The following is a 15,327-nucleotide window of genomic DNA, read 5'->3' as shown; positions in this document are numbered from 1 at the left end:
CCCAGAGACTAATGCAGGCAGTTAAGTGATTAAGTACATAATTTATATTATATATTCGTATTTTAATGCTGCACCAACATGTCTATCTATGGATACCAATGCTTTCAACTGTACAGAAATCTAGTAACCAAACAACCCTAACATATGATGGACTAGCATCCTATCCACGTGGACATAGGCCCCTTGCAATTCCCGAGAGGAATTGTTCAGGTTAACAAAACAATGGATTTTTTTTGCATAAGAAAAGACGGCCTATTGTTTTGTCCCCCAGAACAATTCCTCTAGGAAATCAATGCGTGGGGTCTATAGTTATACTACTGACTTTTAGTCCCTATACCATGCTGGTCATGCAACATATCACAAGGACCAGGCTATATACATGTACACTCTATTATAAATTATTTCAAGTACGAATGTGATTAATCAAGACTAATATCATTTCACTTTTGGGCGTGATGTTTCCCTAGTTTACACCCTTGCGTTTATCTTCTTTATCTACAGTACACGCTTGAGAAGATAGATGAAACTCAAACAAAGCCGAACTTATAGGAAAGAAAAGGACCAATCAAAATGCCTTTTTACTATTTTTACAATTAAATTAAATTAATATAAAAAAGTCCATGGAATATTAGTATAGAATAGCAGAAGGGAAGTGACTTAAAAGCCCTAAAATACTTAGGCAAAAGTTATATTTCACAAAATATTAAGCGAGTAACGAGAAATTGAAGTTGCATTAGTGGGTGATGTGTTTTTGATAGAATCATGGCCGTTGCCTAGAAACCGAAGTTCGCGAACCTTCATCGATCCGACAATCAATCGTCTCTTGCCAATGGACACTTAAGTCAAACTACGTATTTTCTAATCCACTTTAATCCTTAAGACGTGAAGCTAGTAAGCTATCGAATCGTCTGCTATAGGACGCTGAACAATTGAAACAAGATTTTTTTCATTATGTTCGGAGACTTTTGTCTAAATGAATTATTGGTGGTGTTATTTGGCGTGAGTCAATAAAAGATCCTAGAAGATGATTGCTTACTGCTGTCAACTTAACATACAGATAGAAAAACGACCAACGAAGAGTTTTTTCTTTAGAAAATTAATAGAATAAATCGGCTATGAGGTTTCTACTACTGAACAACAACGAAGAAGAGAGTTGACAAGAAAGTCGACAAGCTGACAGTGAGCCATACCATTGGCCAGCTTGAACTGCCAGTCTTGTCGATATATCTAGTCTTTATTTGCATTCAGCAAGACAGGTCGGATTGATTTGGTTTTCATTCGGATACTTGAAGATTTAAGCTGCTTTATGAAGTCACATATTTTAACGATAACTGGAGATAAGTGGAACGAGTAAAGTGAAATTGGTCTTTTAATTTAGAACTGAATACGGAGAAAAATCGACGGACATCAACAAATATAAATATGTTCGTTTGTTTCGACACATAAATAATTCTTTGAAAAAAATATCAAGATTGTGGTTGAGAATTGAAATATACTGCAATTGAAAATGGAACTCATGTTATTGGTTTCTTTCAGTTTCTTTCTTTGTTTTTACTCTTATTTTCTTTTAGTTCATTTATTTTTCCTTCCTTCCTTCCTTTTTCTCTTTCCCATGTTTTCCTTTCTCGTTTGCCTTTATTTCCCCGACTTATATTCATTTTTTCACTTCCATTTTTTCTCATTTTTTTACATGATCAAATAATTAAGATCCGATTCATTCGCTCATTGTGCAGTATTACATTACTAGTTGGGTTTCACCGAACTGATCAACAGCCAAAACTGATGCATTTTAAACAGTCGTCTTATTAGTGATAAAGTGTTGAATTATGCATATGTAGAGTTATATTTTTCTCCTCCCTGGCTGTCACTGTTATTCTATATTCATCATCATTCGAGACAGCTGCCTGACTGCCGGACTTTACCACGCAACCACGCCATACATCTAACACTCTGAAAGCATCAAGCATCATTACTTCCTAATATTGCGCAAGACAATCCAAGCTTCGTCATCACTATCGTCACTGCTGCCGTAAGCCGCTATTTTCGTCATGATAACCAAATTGTGTAGGATCTTTTCGGGTTTACTTTAGGCTAATTTTCCAAAGATTTTAAGAATATGATCTTAAGTAAATAGAAAAGCGTGGGCGGAATAGAATATTGCGAATGAAGTATTTTAAAACCAAGTTGCATGTCTACTACAGCTTTGTAATTATGATGCGATTTAGAGAAAAAAACATCTAATACGAGAAAACATCTAAGTGTTTTTTTTTTGACAAATTTGTTTATCTGTTCTTGTAAGATATTTAACCTCAAATTGTGGCCGAGATTTTGTCGAGTTAAAGATGTTAAGGTTCAGTATTAATATTGACCAAACGAACCAATAGGTGGCGACTATCACTCATTAGAATTCAGTATTTTTTCGCCAGTGTTACAACACAACCTGCTGCTTGTAATCAATTTAAGAGCCATCAACCAATCGCGTAACGAGGTTCTCAGCAGAAGCTGAATACTAATGTCTATTGTTTGAATTACAAATTCACTTTTTGATTCATAACAAAAAAAACCCAAACCTAACCACAAGATCCCACTTTAGGTTTTCATGGTTTTGAGACAAGAAATGAAATGTAATGAATTGAAAAGAAAAATAAGAAAAAAAGCTGACTTTTTTTGGAGCTTTCAAAGAAAGCTGTTTTTTAATCTTTATTGTTGAACTACGAATATAATGCTGAAAGAATTACACCTAGTCTTTGCTAATTCGCTAAATTCTATGGAAATAATTGACCACTTTCCCTCAAGGTACGACCGCGCTCTTTGAGATTTAACATATGGAATGGCGGGTTTTTACATGTAAAATTTCAAAAAATTACGCCTTGTGAGAGTTGTATGGTTCATTAAGGAATACTAGCTACAACCAATAAAACCTGAGATAATTTACAATACTGTAAAAGAACTCGTCAGTGAAAAGTCAAATCACTAGATATTGAATAAGCTACAAACTACGACCAAAAAAAAAAACTCCTATTAAATTTAAATATTCTTTTTCTTTCTGAAACAAGACAGCATATTGAAATAGAAGTTCCTAAGCAGAATTATTAAAGAGGAAAAGTCTTGAATGCTGTTTTTTCATTACCGGTAGCAGGTGTTCCTTGAAGCATCGATTCATCGCTAAACAGCTCTGGTCGACCTGCTTGATTTATTCATATCTTATTCGAGGCCTAGTTTCTTCCTCTGTTCTTCGTAATGCGATGCGTTTCTTTTCATAATGTCCATACAAGGACCCAGAAGACGTTCAAATGCGTCGACTGTTAAGCGAGCACATTTACATTTGCCTTTTGAATAAACTGAAGCCGATCGAGTCTGTTTCATGACTAGAGCCAACTCACCAAAGATCCCTCCTTTTGACAAGATGGAGATCTCTTTTTCGGTCTTGCCATCGGAGACAGCCACGCGAACTCTGCCCTCTTCGATAAAATACATACAATCAGCTTCATCTTTCTCCTTGATAATACACTCGCCATCTTCAAACACACTCTGCTCTAAAGCATCAGCGAGATTTTCGAGTTCTTCGGATTTAAGATTTTCGAGCATGTCGACTTTCTTAAGAAGATTTATGTATTTTTCGCGTTTCCTCATGGCTGCACCGGCCACAATTCGCCTAAACGTCGACTGGTCTAGAGCCCATACGATTCCCTCGGTCTTGGCAATGATCGTAGCATTCCTTGGACAGTTATATAGCAGAGCTAGCTCGCCAAAGCTGCCTGCATTCTGGTAGGTAAAGACCTTTTTAGGGGGCCCTTTGGGTTGGTCAATGAATACATCGTATTCGCCGCTGTCGACAACGTAAAAATTATCACCGTCGTCTCCTTGTTTTATGATCATCTCTTCGGGCTTGACTCGCTTTTCAAACATAGCATTCAGCACTTCTTGTAACTGTTCAACTTCACATGCTTTGAAGAGCAGAATATTTTTTACTGCTTCTTTCAAACGCTTCAACTGTTCTTCGGTTTTCGGATAATGGACTGTTTTAACATCGCTTTCTTTGTTTGGGTCATAGGCATCGGCCGATACTGCTTGCCTTCTCTGTCTTCCAGTTGTAGGCTTCGGTGCATCACAACTTGGTAAATCATCTTTGACTTCGTTTTCGGCGGCTTTCTTTTCGGCCTTGCTCGCTTGATTCTTGTCTTTTCTTCTCTTGAACATCGTGAAATAATCAGCTGCAAATTCTACCAAATCTTCAGGATTTTCCTGTATACATTTAACAACGAATCCCTCTAAAAGACTAGTTAATCCTGGAGGAATACTAAACTGATTGGACATGATTTGTAGAAGACTCGCCAAGCGAACAGACGCTTAAAAACATGGCTTCGATAAACCTTGATACCAGGCAACGCTTTGTTCAAAACACTAGTTTAAGTTGGTATATAGCGGCGGATGATTGAATACACGTAGTCAATGCGATGGGCTTGGCCAGTCGGTTGTAAACACTATTTTATCGGGAACTCTCGACTGTCGCTTCTAACTGCTTCGTACTTGTTTTTAACGTGCGTTCGTGAGTAACTGAGTCAAATATGGCCGATCTGTTCAGGAGGAGACTGAATGAGTAAGCTGCTCAAAATGCAATAAGATCCGCAACAAACAAAGTGCCAAGCCTTGTTCAAATGAGGACGGACGGCTGTGAAGAATGACTATTCTCTATGGCAACATGACTGTTAAAAGGCTGACGTCACCACAATTCAATATCATTCAGAAGAGCTTATTTTGAATAATATAATTTCAGTTATTCCGTTCTCAAAAGCGACAATATTTATTCGATAAAGATATTACACTTCTTGATGCCTAAAACGCCTATTCTGACAGGTATTTCGATTAAGGGGGAATTCCTGTCCGAAAAACAGTTCAATTTGACCGATATTTTTCGATCGTGTATTTCTTATCACAACACTCTGATGTTCAAGTAATTTGTAACTCTAGAAGATTGACAACGAAGAACAGAACCTTTGACCCTGTCAGATCAGAATTCACAAAACCGACTTCATTCCTTGCATTTCTTACATTTTCCTCTGTCGAGTTTTAGTACAGGGAATTGAATTATTTTATAGCAAGGTAATGTAGTTTGCTCTGCATGTAACGTGCAGGGTGCTGCTGAGTGAAATCCTTATCAGCTATGGGAAAAAAGATATAATTCCTAATTAAGCTATTGATGCAGTTCTGTGCTTAAATTCTTGTATTCTAAGAATTTAATATATTACGACATTAAAGAGAAGTTTCCCTTCAAAAACGGCAATGACTTCACACAAAAACTATTAACTGGTAAAGGGAATCTCTAACGACAAAAACACTTCTAACTGTAATAAATGAGTTTTCCGCAGTGCGCTCATTAGCATTTAAAATAATAAGTCAATAAAATTCAACTTCAAGTGCCAAACTCGCGAAACAAAAAGCTTTATTGATATAATTCTTTTTCGCCATTTGAAGATGATCCTTTCTGCGTTGGGAAATAGGTTTCATCCGGTACCAGACTCTTTTCTATAATTTATAGCTAGAATCAAGATGAATACAACAAAGGTTTTAAAAAAAGGGCAAGCTTTACATAATGTAAACAATACAGAAGTAGAAAAAAATCGTCCATGGCGAAATAAAATGACCTGCAGGCTTATATGTATGCTCTTTCCTTCTATCATAATCACATAATCTTCTTAAGGCACCATTCTTCAACATCATCTAATTTGTTTCATCTATTCATATATAAAGCACTCCAGTAATTTTTCATATGATGAACGTTGCCTCGCCTCTTGCGCAAGCATGTTCTACACCCAATTATAAAATAACAGTTACGAATGTCGCGTTCTGATTAGCTTGGAGCGAGTGCTTTATGAGAGCACATTGCACACGCGCGCACTTTCCGTTGCGTCATTCCTATCTCAAATAACGGTTATTGTAATTTGTGTTTCATAAAAGAAATGAAAAACTTGCTTGCTGTGCTGTGTGTCGCTATAAAGCACTTGGGGATTGGCAGAACACTCGAGAAGTGTCCAGAAGCACTCTGCTACGCGTCGTGCTTCTCCTAACACTCCTCTCGTGTTCTGCCAACCCCCGCGTGCTTTGACTGCACACAGCACGCGCGTGCGTTTTTTATTTCTTCAAGACTCCAAAATGCATCAACCTAAAATCTTTTCTCGGAAATTTTCGATCTTAATGCGATTTCACCAAAAACAACTCTTTCCGTATTCTAGCTTATTCCTGGAAGTATTGCATAAACATATGAAACAATAAAATATTACGACACCTGCTTTTGGTTTTAATTTAAGCCAATTACTCAAGTTCTGGTTTTCATGGCCAAATGACGTTCGATCTGTTATACAGTCACGGTGAGACTCAGAGTCGAGTTTCTAAAGTACTTTTAGTCGTTCTACTTTGACTTGATTATCAGATGAGCCCAAGGCATTGTTTACATGGAAGGAGAATGATCCTAAAACTTGGATCTTCCTTGCAGGTAAATCAACCTACCGGCTATATACTTATTGCTTTCTGTTTAAATGCAAATGACAGGCTTCTCTCAGCTACTAGTATATTCCTAGCAGTAGGATCTTCCTGTCTCGCAGATAGGAAGATCCTAGCACCAGTGATAAAGTTCACACCTTTTTTCTCATGTAAGCTGAACGCATGGTTGATTCGCCTGTGAGGGAGATCCTAGTTCAAAGATCCTCCTCCTTTGAAAACAGGGCCTAAAGCAGTCACGTGATATCTTGATGTTATTTCAAAGAAATTGAGGCTGTACGGATCGGATGACACCCAATTCACATACCCTGAGGGAAGGGTAGACTCATCAAGAAGTTGTTGAAAAGCACCAAGGATATATAAAATGATTTTTAAAAATATCAAAAAATTAATGACAAATCTTAAAAAAAAATTTCTGATAAAAATATTCTGAATTTTATGAGGCAGAATCAAACATGCACTAGAAAAAACAAGTTTGCTACATGTGAATGGGTATTGTCCCAAAACATTACAACAGAAAGGTAGATGAAATCCATTTTTATTACTATGAATGAACAAGGTAGTGACAATGCATGGAACAAACTGGTTTCTGTTGATTCAGCCTCCATTCAACCTGTTCAAACAAATAAAAAAATAAACATGTTATCTTCAACCGTTTTAAATGTCAGACAATGTTGAATCATGAGTTAAATACCAGACAACGAAGCTTCATATTCCCATAAAAGGCTAAATAAAAACTAGCATATTCTTATAATTGTCAAAGCCAAGTCCATTGGCTGTTCTATTATTTTGAAAGAATGTTAGGTGAGTTCAGTGCATTTAAATTTAACTTCAAGTGAATATATGAACTGCCAATAAATCAGTTACTTTTTATGCTCAAACCATCTGTGTGCAGATATTCTTAATGCAAACTGTACTCCCATCTTAAGTGCATCACACAATTTACACCTTATACACTAAGGTCAATAAACCACAAATTGACTTAACACCACATACATATAACACCTGTCCAATGACAATTAGATTTGTGTGAAAGGTGTGATCACATGATCCCATCAGATGGCCCCTGTGCATTCTAGATGTCATCATGGTATCAGCCAGTACCTGGGAACTCCACAAGCACTGGTGATGTGTGCAACTCATCACTTGGGAATCACATCTCTTTCAATACTTTAGTTGATAGGAGTATTATAATGCTTCTCAATAGCATGCACAGGGCCGGGTTGTTCAAAGCTGGATTAGCGCTAATCCAGGATTAACTCTATAGGTCTTATTAAGAGTTAACCCAGGGTTAGCACTAACCGGGCTTTGAACAACTGGGCCCAGTATTGTACAATTTGCCGTCATGACAAAAGGCTGAGGATTTGGTGGACTTCATCAGAGTATTTCCGTGACTGTTGGAAAACAAAGTTTTTAGGACTTACGTCATGGTAACACCTTGATTGACATCCACTAACGCCTACTATATCACAACAACAAATTCATATATGCTTAGAGAAGCACTGCAATTACAGAACTAACCTATTATGTAGGTGCAATAAATTCAAGTTGAGGTCTTAGAAGAATGAAAAACCAAAAATATTTTGTAGCTTAGGATATTTAATATTCTGAGCTACCTACTTACCAGTATTTCTGGGATAGCTCCTTTTAAAACCATTGTCATTATCAAAATGGATAACTGATCGACATGTACTCCAAGATTACTTGACTTTATATCTAATACAGTAGAATAAGATATATCAATATGAATTCTGGATAAAACGTATGAAAAGGAATATGAGAAATCTAGAAAGCTGCTCAGATTTAAAAAGCTCGTATTTTTTTCTACACAGATATTCAGTTATCTGTTCAGTATCATCACAGCAGCTGAGCAAAACACCTGTTTTGATGAATTTGGCTTGGCATACATCTGACAATATCACTTATGCAAGGAGTGGCACCTAGGACTCAAACAACCAATTAAAACCACCTTGAATGAAATTTCTTTCCTTTTTTTTTCCATTCAAAAGTTAATCAACCTCTGGACTGATCTGAATCAGGGCATGACTAACTCAAACATCCAACCCTGAAAGTCAGAGCACTGCTAACTCCCAAAATGAATTGGAATTTAGCTTGTTTACTTGGATTGAGAGAACCTGAAGAAAAACTCTCAAATAAAAAGAGAAATACAACAAACCCTTCTTGCATGAGATGACAATTCCAGAAATCAAACCTAATAAACCCACAGGTGAAAGGCAAGTGTTCTACTGCTATGCCAGCCTTGATTCCCTGATTACAAATTGCCGTACCTTGTGTTTCTTCTCATTGCTTCTCTTGTAATTAAAATGATAGAGTGGCAAACACACGTCATTGTACAGTTCAGATTTTGTAGTCTCTTGGATCCTCAACCTACAAAATAAATTGGAACCTACGTCATCATTTCTTTACATTGTAAATAAACATAGTTCTCCATTACATTTACCTCAGAAACATAAGTTATCTTCACTAAGATGTTTTCAGGTGAAGAAATTCATGTTGTACTCATCATTGCATCTTGTTATCCAGACAAAACTAATTACTACAGATGTTAATTAATTACCTGACTTCCATTTATCAAGGAGTTTCTTCAAGTACTTTGGCAAAACCTTAATAATCCTGCTACTAATTGGATCCTGTTCATATTCAAATCAAATTCTGTTGGGAGAATCACAAACCTAATTAAACACTTCACTTAAGATAGTAGATTGTGTTAAGAAAGATTAAAAATGGACTATTGAGAAAATACTTACAAAATCCAAAATTCTGTGGTATCAGCTTGCCAGGTATAGTATAGAATTGTTCTTTCTTGAAATACATATTGACTGCTGCCATCAAATAGCTGTGTTGTAATAATACAAATTATAATTATTTTTTAACTGATGAATTCATTAACATACTACTTGTATTCCTTCTATAAATTGTGTAATATTTTTTGACTGACTATGACATATGATGCCCAGTCCTGGAGTCAAACTGAGACCGCAAAGAGGCAACTAGATACTACTGTTACACCACCCTTGATATCCAAAGGCATATCTCATAACATCTTATGTCTCCTTCCCCTCATATGACTCTGCACATATTTAAATACACCCCAATCACCCCCCCCCCCCCCCCCTCCATAGTGCTCTCAGAATTTGGTTTTAACAAATAAAAACACTACTTCTTGCTAAGCTGGTCAGAGATCTTAAAGATTTCCACATGTCTTCCTTCAGAAGAACGAAAGTTATTGTTCTCTCATCATTCCAGCTACAAATTCCACTGCTTAAGATTAGAGTAATCTGCTTCAACTTAAAGCAGAAAAAAATGCATTTTTCTATGGTTCAATTCTTAGATTAATCTCTACCAAATCTCACTGAGGTATACTCTTACCTTAAAAACCGTAGCGTACTACAAAATACCTGAAAGTAGAAGACAAAATTAAATTTCGACAAACAAGCCGTTGGACTTGGAAAGCACATGGCTTACACTAGTATTAAACTCAAAGATTCATCCATCAGAGACTTAAATTATCAGTCATCCTACACTAAATGCAGTCTAACTTTGCAATTATTCTCATCACTTGGAACCTACGAAGGTATTTAGGGCTTTTGGGGTCTCTAAGTTGGGAAAAAGAGGGTGAAAAGTTAAGACAAACTTCACAAACTCACCAACGCGTTCTCCTTCTTCTGTAAAATGAAGCACGTGGATGGATTACCCATGAACCTTTGCGATATACAGGACGAGAGAACCTGGGACCTCCTCTTTTGTTTTATTTATTTTTGTTTGTTTATTTGTTTATTTAGGGAGACGAAATGTTATCAAGAAATAATAATTTCTATTTGAGGACTATTTGAGGATGCATGAATCCGGTCCGGTAATTTGTGTGGCTGAAAAAGAAAGCCTTTGGTGCTCTTACTACACTCTAAAGATCAAGCTCATTTCTGTAATATGACCTTTTTGAATACGTTTATTTCGAATCTGCTTCGCTTTCCTTTTTTGACAAATTCTAATTACTAATTTAATATTTTTATTCTTGTCTAATTTTCCCCCTACTTTTCTACCATGTGCTAGTGATTTTTGCTGCGTTTTTAAATGAAAACGAATTCTATATAGTGTGCTTCGGAGGTGTGCCACCTTTCTTGCTAGTTCCTATTTATTTCTTGCTGTAAATTGTTTGGTTCGTTGTTGTCACTTGCTGTTGTTGCTCAGTGTTGGTGGTGTTGGTTGTGTTGGTGTATTGTTGTTGTTGCTGTTGCTGCTAGTGAAGATGTTGCTGTTGCTGCTAGTGAAGATGTTGCTGTTGCTGCTAGTGATGATGTTGCTGTTGCTGCTGCTATTTTTCAGTATAACCCCAGAATGAAGAAGGCAAACCATTAACGTCTCTTTCACGCTTAACGTGAGCGGTAAACGACGAAACGCAGTTCCCAATAAAGAAGTCTGATTTGGCAAGGATAATTAGATCTATCTGAGGGAGTGGAGGATTTGCATGAACGACGTGCGTCTGGAAAAATAAGAAAACAGAGAACACTTATAGAATAAATCAGATTTTTTTAGAGTAAACTTAGTACTATCACGACTGAAGAGCGTTCATTGTAGGAGTCCAAGGGCGGATCCAGGGTAGGGTTCAGGGGTCTGGACCCCCTTTGCAACTCGTTCCCCCTTTTTAACATACGATATATTACAGAAAATCTTTACACTAATCTATCCCGTTCAAGACTCAGAAAAAATTCTGAGTCTTTCAATTTGCAGCTGCATAAGTTGCTTCATATACTACGAGGATCAGCTCAATTTGATACTATGATATCGTAAACCTTTTCTATTGAAAGTCATGACTCTTATGTAGGTGTATGTGCGCTACGACTGGTATAGTGTGTGTATGACATCAAAAATGACATCACTAATTGAGTGTAGGTTTTGAATCCTCCCTCAAAAGAATCCTTGATCTGCCCTTGCAGAACGACGGCCACAGGTTTGTTAGCTATTTCTTATTACATGTGCTTCTCTCGCAAAGCAACAAAAGTATAAAAAAGTACATCATTTCAGTTGTACATGTATACCTTATACTCCAAAAGAGTGGCTTTCAAATCTGAGAGCATTGGTTCATTATCCGTAGCAACATACACAGCACTAGCTTTGATCCTCTCTACCGTTGCCTTAGTTCGGTTCAAGATTTCTACTTTCGAAGGAAAGCAAATCTCTTTGTTAAGTTTGCGATATTGGGAGTAGCCAAGACACTGTGGGGATGCCATGAAGTTAGGCAGCCCTTCTACATGCATACAAGCATTCTCCTGTAAGAAGTGGTAAAATTATGTGAATTAATATTGCGGGAGGATTTAACTTAAGTTATAGCTAAGTAAATCATTCGAGTGATTTATCTAGCAATTAAGGCGGCAGATTTTGCGCGCGTCACTGTGAAACGGCGCGATGATGCTCGTACGTATAGTAAATGCCGACATACTCTGAAACAATCTAATCTTACCCGGAGGAAAATAAAACCCTGGCATGCATTAGCAGTGCACGCCACCCGTGCTTCCCAGTGAAATACATCATACATCACATGGCTAATGCTCAGCCAATGAAAATCCTGTTGCAGTCACTACCGTGAATTATTCACGCAAATACGAAATGTGCTTGTATTCAGTGTTGAATTTATTTCACCCTGTGCATTGGTCCGGTTAGGGTTGGAACCTAAGACATCTCGTCCAACAAATACCTTAACCAGCTGAGCCAACGCCAGCGTTGGTTTAATAAGGACACGGCAGCCGGTGCACACTTTACCCCATCTCACCACCTATGCTCCATTTTAAGGTATGAGTGTCCGTGAGAACATAAGGGTTTTAGACCTAGGGATATGTCGCTCAGCTTAGCAAACACACAGTCATACCTACCCAGTCTAATCCATTACGAAGATGAATACCAACAAATGGTCCCTTAGGCAAAAGTTCACTGATCAGCTTACTCACTTGTTTCAGTAAGTGAGGAGACCATTTTAGATACCTCTGTATGTGTCTGTGGTCCTCATTCACTGGGAACCTAGCTGGGGCTCCTCTTAGTGCTAATACTGGAAAAGATGAGGGTGGGAACCTAGCAATGTAACAATAAATGATCATTTGTGTAAAGTGAATGAATGAATGAATGAATGAATGAAAACCTTTATTCAAACAGGGTATTCCCTTCAGTAATAAAGTTACTGCTATCAACGGGAGCCCTATGTTGTGGTCAAGTGATCAAGGAAAAGGGGAGAAGCATGGCTAGTGCTTGAGCAAACTGTTTTGGGAATGTAGTCAAGAGTCAGGGCTGTAACTGAGCTGTTAGGGGCCATTCATTTGTTACTGGGGGAGCTCGAGGGGCCAGTGAAATTTGAGGGGGTCATTTTAAAAAATCTGGCCCAAGGGGTGGATTCATGAAGCAATTTGAGTGGTACAGCACTATTACATTAAGCAGTATAAAAAACAATGGGGCCAATTTGTATGCAAATATGGGTGGTCATAATCAGATTTCTTGTTTGTAACAAGCAAATCATCTCAGTGTCCCCCTCCCAGTCCCCAGCCCCCTCTACCCTCACAGATGAGAGGTGAGTGACTACTGCTAAATATTAATCAGCGTGCCTACTGTACCTTGATTACCATTGATGAATATCAAGTTTAAAACGATTGGCTATGCTTTAAAAATGCCACCTTTTTTGAACAAGGGGTAACGCCTGGTTATTTTAAATAGCAATTTTGGTCCAGTATTACGTAAGCATCCATGAACTCAAAAATGGTCAATAATCAACTTACTCTAGTTCCCATTCCTTCTTGGTGTAGGGATCTTCTACATCAAAACTAAGATGATGTGACATATAACCATCAAAGTCAACACCAAGCTCATCCCAAAACTGTTGGAATGGATTCCCTTCCTTGACAATTATTGCATGATACAAACAAAAGTTACAGTTAATTAAACAAGAAGATGCAAGAATGAAAAATAGGAAAAATGGAAATCATGAAATAAAATATTTTATTATTTCATACGAAGAAGTGAAGCAAACAAAACCCAAAAATTGTAGGATTTCACATTTGACTGGAAAGTACTGCAAAATTGATCTAGCTTTTTGAAGAGACTAACTTTATTGAAAAGAGTGATAATAGTAATAATAATAATGAATAGAGGTTCTTTGTACACATAAGAATCTCTATGCAAAACCTTCGCTGCAAATATAGCATACAAACTAGCTAGCAGCAAGCGCGCCCCGAGCAAGGCACATGCGTGAAGAGGATGAGCCGCTTAAGTATTGAGCCGCAGGCTCAGTCGTGGTTTTAACTTTGCCTAAATTACATCTAGCCTCATTTAGAACTCATCGACTGATGAGTTTGGGCTAGGTACCAACGTTGGATCCGGTTTTGTGAGAAAACCCCCAGCAAGGAGGTAACCATGGCAACTGGGCCATAGCCCAATGACCCATCTCGACCAAGGGTGCTTGGTAGAGAGAGTGTGACCGGTTACCATGGCACCTCCTCACCAAACGAAGTCCAAGTACCCTTAAAGATGAGACTTGCAATAATGAACATGAAAGCAGAAGAATGCAATGAGTATAATAAATAACATTATACTAATGACTCAATCACTCGACTGTTAGCATCGCCTAAGTAACGATCAAATTGCATTTTGGTTAACTCATGTGACCATTTTAGAGAGATCGGTCATGTGACTTAAATTAAAATTCAATTTGTGATTGATCGTTATTTTGGTTGTGCAAAGAGTTGAGTGATTTTGGTAGTATTGTATCGTAAAATTACCTTGAGAGTACACTTAACAGTAGATTGAGGTGGCAGCCAACAATAACCTATTCTCTTCCCAACAGGCCAATATTTTGGAGCTATTTTTTCTAAAAATTCTTCCATCAAAAGAACTCTGTGATATTCTTGCAGAGGAGCTACCTCAAAAAATTCTGAAAATTTTATATTTTTCTGCAAAAGGGAAAAATTAAAAATCAATAAAAATGAAAATAAAATAAAACTATGAATTATATATGTGCTATAATACTTTGTTTTTAAAAGTAAAAAACTCAAACAACTAAAAATAATTAAAGTTTTATGATGTTGTTTGACATACATGTAAGAGAACTTCAACTATTGATCAAGAGAATACTTTTACAACTGCCTAGAGAAAGAATATTGATATTATATGTAGATATACTTACATATGTTCGCCAAGGCGGTAGGACTAGAGTCCTGTTAAGTCCCTTAGCAAATGCTATTGATCCTAGAAAATGTTCTGCTTGATTGCCGTATCTGCCTACAAAAGCAAAAACAAGTACTCTAGCTCTTAAATAAAGTTCTTCAAACTGATCAAAATAAATGATAAGATTTTGACGAATCGCCTTCGACTGAAAGGAGTTACAGAAGTCTAAGAAAGAAATAAGTAGCATACCAAAAAATTGTTAACCGTGGACTTTCTTACTAATGAAGTTTTTTTCTTTTTAGATCTAAACATTTAGAGCTAAAAAAGAACAGTACATTGTTATCAATCGCGAAGTTTAAATCCCCTCGTATGACGCCCAACAAATAAAAGCAACGTAAAATTCTACGAAATCTACAACTTTTTTAAAAGAATCAAGACTTACCCATACACGGACAATACAAAATATATCCATTCTCATCGAATGTGATGTTGGATTCAGTTCCATAAACTTTTAAAATACTAAAAATCGCTAAAATACTTATGTAAAAATCAAAACACCACATCATCAACAACAACCTCGCAGGATGACAAAGGAAGCCCATGAGAAGAAAGAGGACAACACAGGGAACCCAATTTGGGAAGAAAGGGTAGTGCGCGCTTTTGTGT

General features: G+C 37.1%; 1 protein-coding gene, 2 non-coding genes and 1 pseudogene across 3 annotated transcripts; all 4 read right to left on the bottom strand.

The window, feature by feature from the left end:
• Positions 1-3,204: 3,204 nt before the first annotated feature.
• On the bottom strand, positions 3,205-4,317 carry LOC116296207 (cAMP-dependent protein kinase type II regulatory subunit pseudogene; annotated as a pseudogene).
• Positions 4,318-7,020: 2,703 nt separating this feature from the next.
• On the bottom strand, positions 7,021-15,262 carry LOC116296225 (GDP-fucose protein O-fucosyltransferase 1). Its single transcript, XM_089032370.1, has 13 exons — positions 15,104-15,262; positions 14,681-14,775; positions 14,277-14,447; positions 13,278-13,396; positions 12,387-12,582; positions 11,556-11,786; positions 10,167-10,999; positions 9,889-9,917; positions 9,267-9,355; positions 9,077-9,171; positions 8,787-8,886; positions 8,123-8,214; positions 7,021-7,111 (listed from the first exon to the last, which is right to left on the bottom strand). The coding sequence occupies exons 1-7, from the start codon at positions 15,225-15,227 to the stop codon at positions 10,832-10,834; spliced, it is 1,104 nt and encodes a 367-aa protein (XP_088888496.1). The 5' UTR covers positions 15,228-15,262; the 3' UTR covers positions 7,021-7,111; positions 8,123-8,214; positions 8,787-8,886; positions 9,077-9,171; positions 9,267-9,355; positions 9,889-9,917; positions 10,167-10,831.
• LOC116296228 (small nucleolar RNA SNORD67) lies at positions 7,549-7,651 on the bottom strand. Its single transcript, XR_004197104.1, has one exon. It is a non-coding gene; the product is annotated as a small nucleolar RNA SNORD67 (small nucleolar RNA).
• On the bottom strand, positions 8,291-8,364 carry LOC116296227 (small nucleolar RNA SNORD36). The gene has a single exon (XR_004197103.1). It is a non-coding gene; the product is annotated as a small nucleolar RNA SNORD36 (small nucleolar RNA).
• Positions 15,263-15,327: the final 65 nt, after the last annotated feature.

Source organism: Actinia tenebrosa, unplaced genomic scaffold (genome assembly GCF_029948245.1).
Source record: "Actinia tenebrosa isolate PJP-AT-01 unplaced genomic scaffold, QUT_ActTen_1.0 PGA_scaffold1__47_contigs__length_23844297, whole genome shotgun sequence".
Lineage (NCBI taxonomy): Eukaryota > Metazoa > Cnidaria > Anthozoa > Actiniaria > Actiniidae > Actinia > Actinia tenebrosa.
This window is presented reverse-complemented; position numbering and strand designations above follow the sequence as displayed.

What these genes read in the sequence shown, in the direction of transcription:
- LOC116296225 (XM_089032370.1), bottom strand. Translation starts at nt 15,227, where the DNA reads ATGATGTGGTGTTTTGATTTTTACATAAGTATTTTAGCGATTTTTAGT. An exon ending in TACCGCCTTGGCGAACATAT is followed by an intron (nt 14,448 to 14,680) that starts GTAAGTATATCT and finishes TCCCTTTTGCAG; the next exon opens with AAAAATATAAAATTTTCAGA. An exon ending in CTGTTAAGTGTACTCTCAAG is followed by an intron (nt 13,397 to 14,276) that starts GTAATTTTACGA and finishes ATAATTGTCAAG; the next exon opens with GAAGGGAATCCATTCCAACA.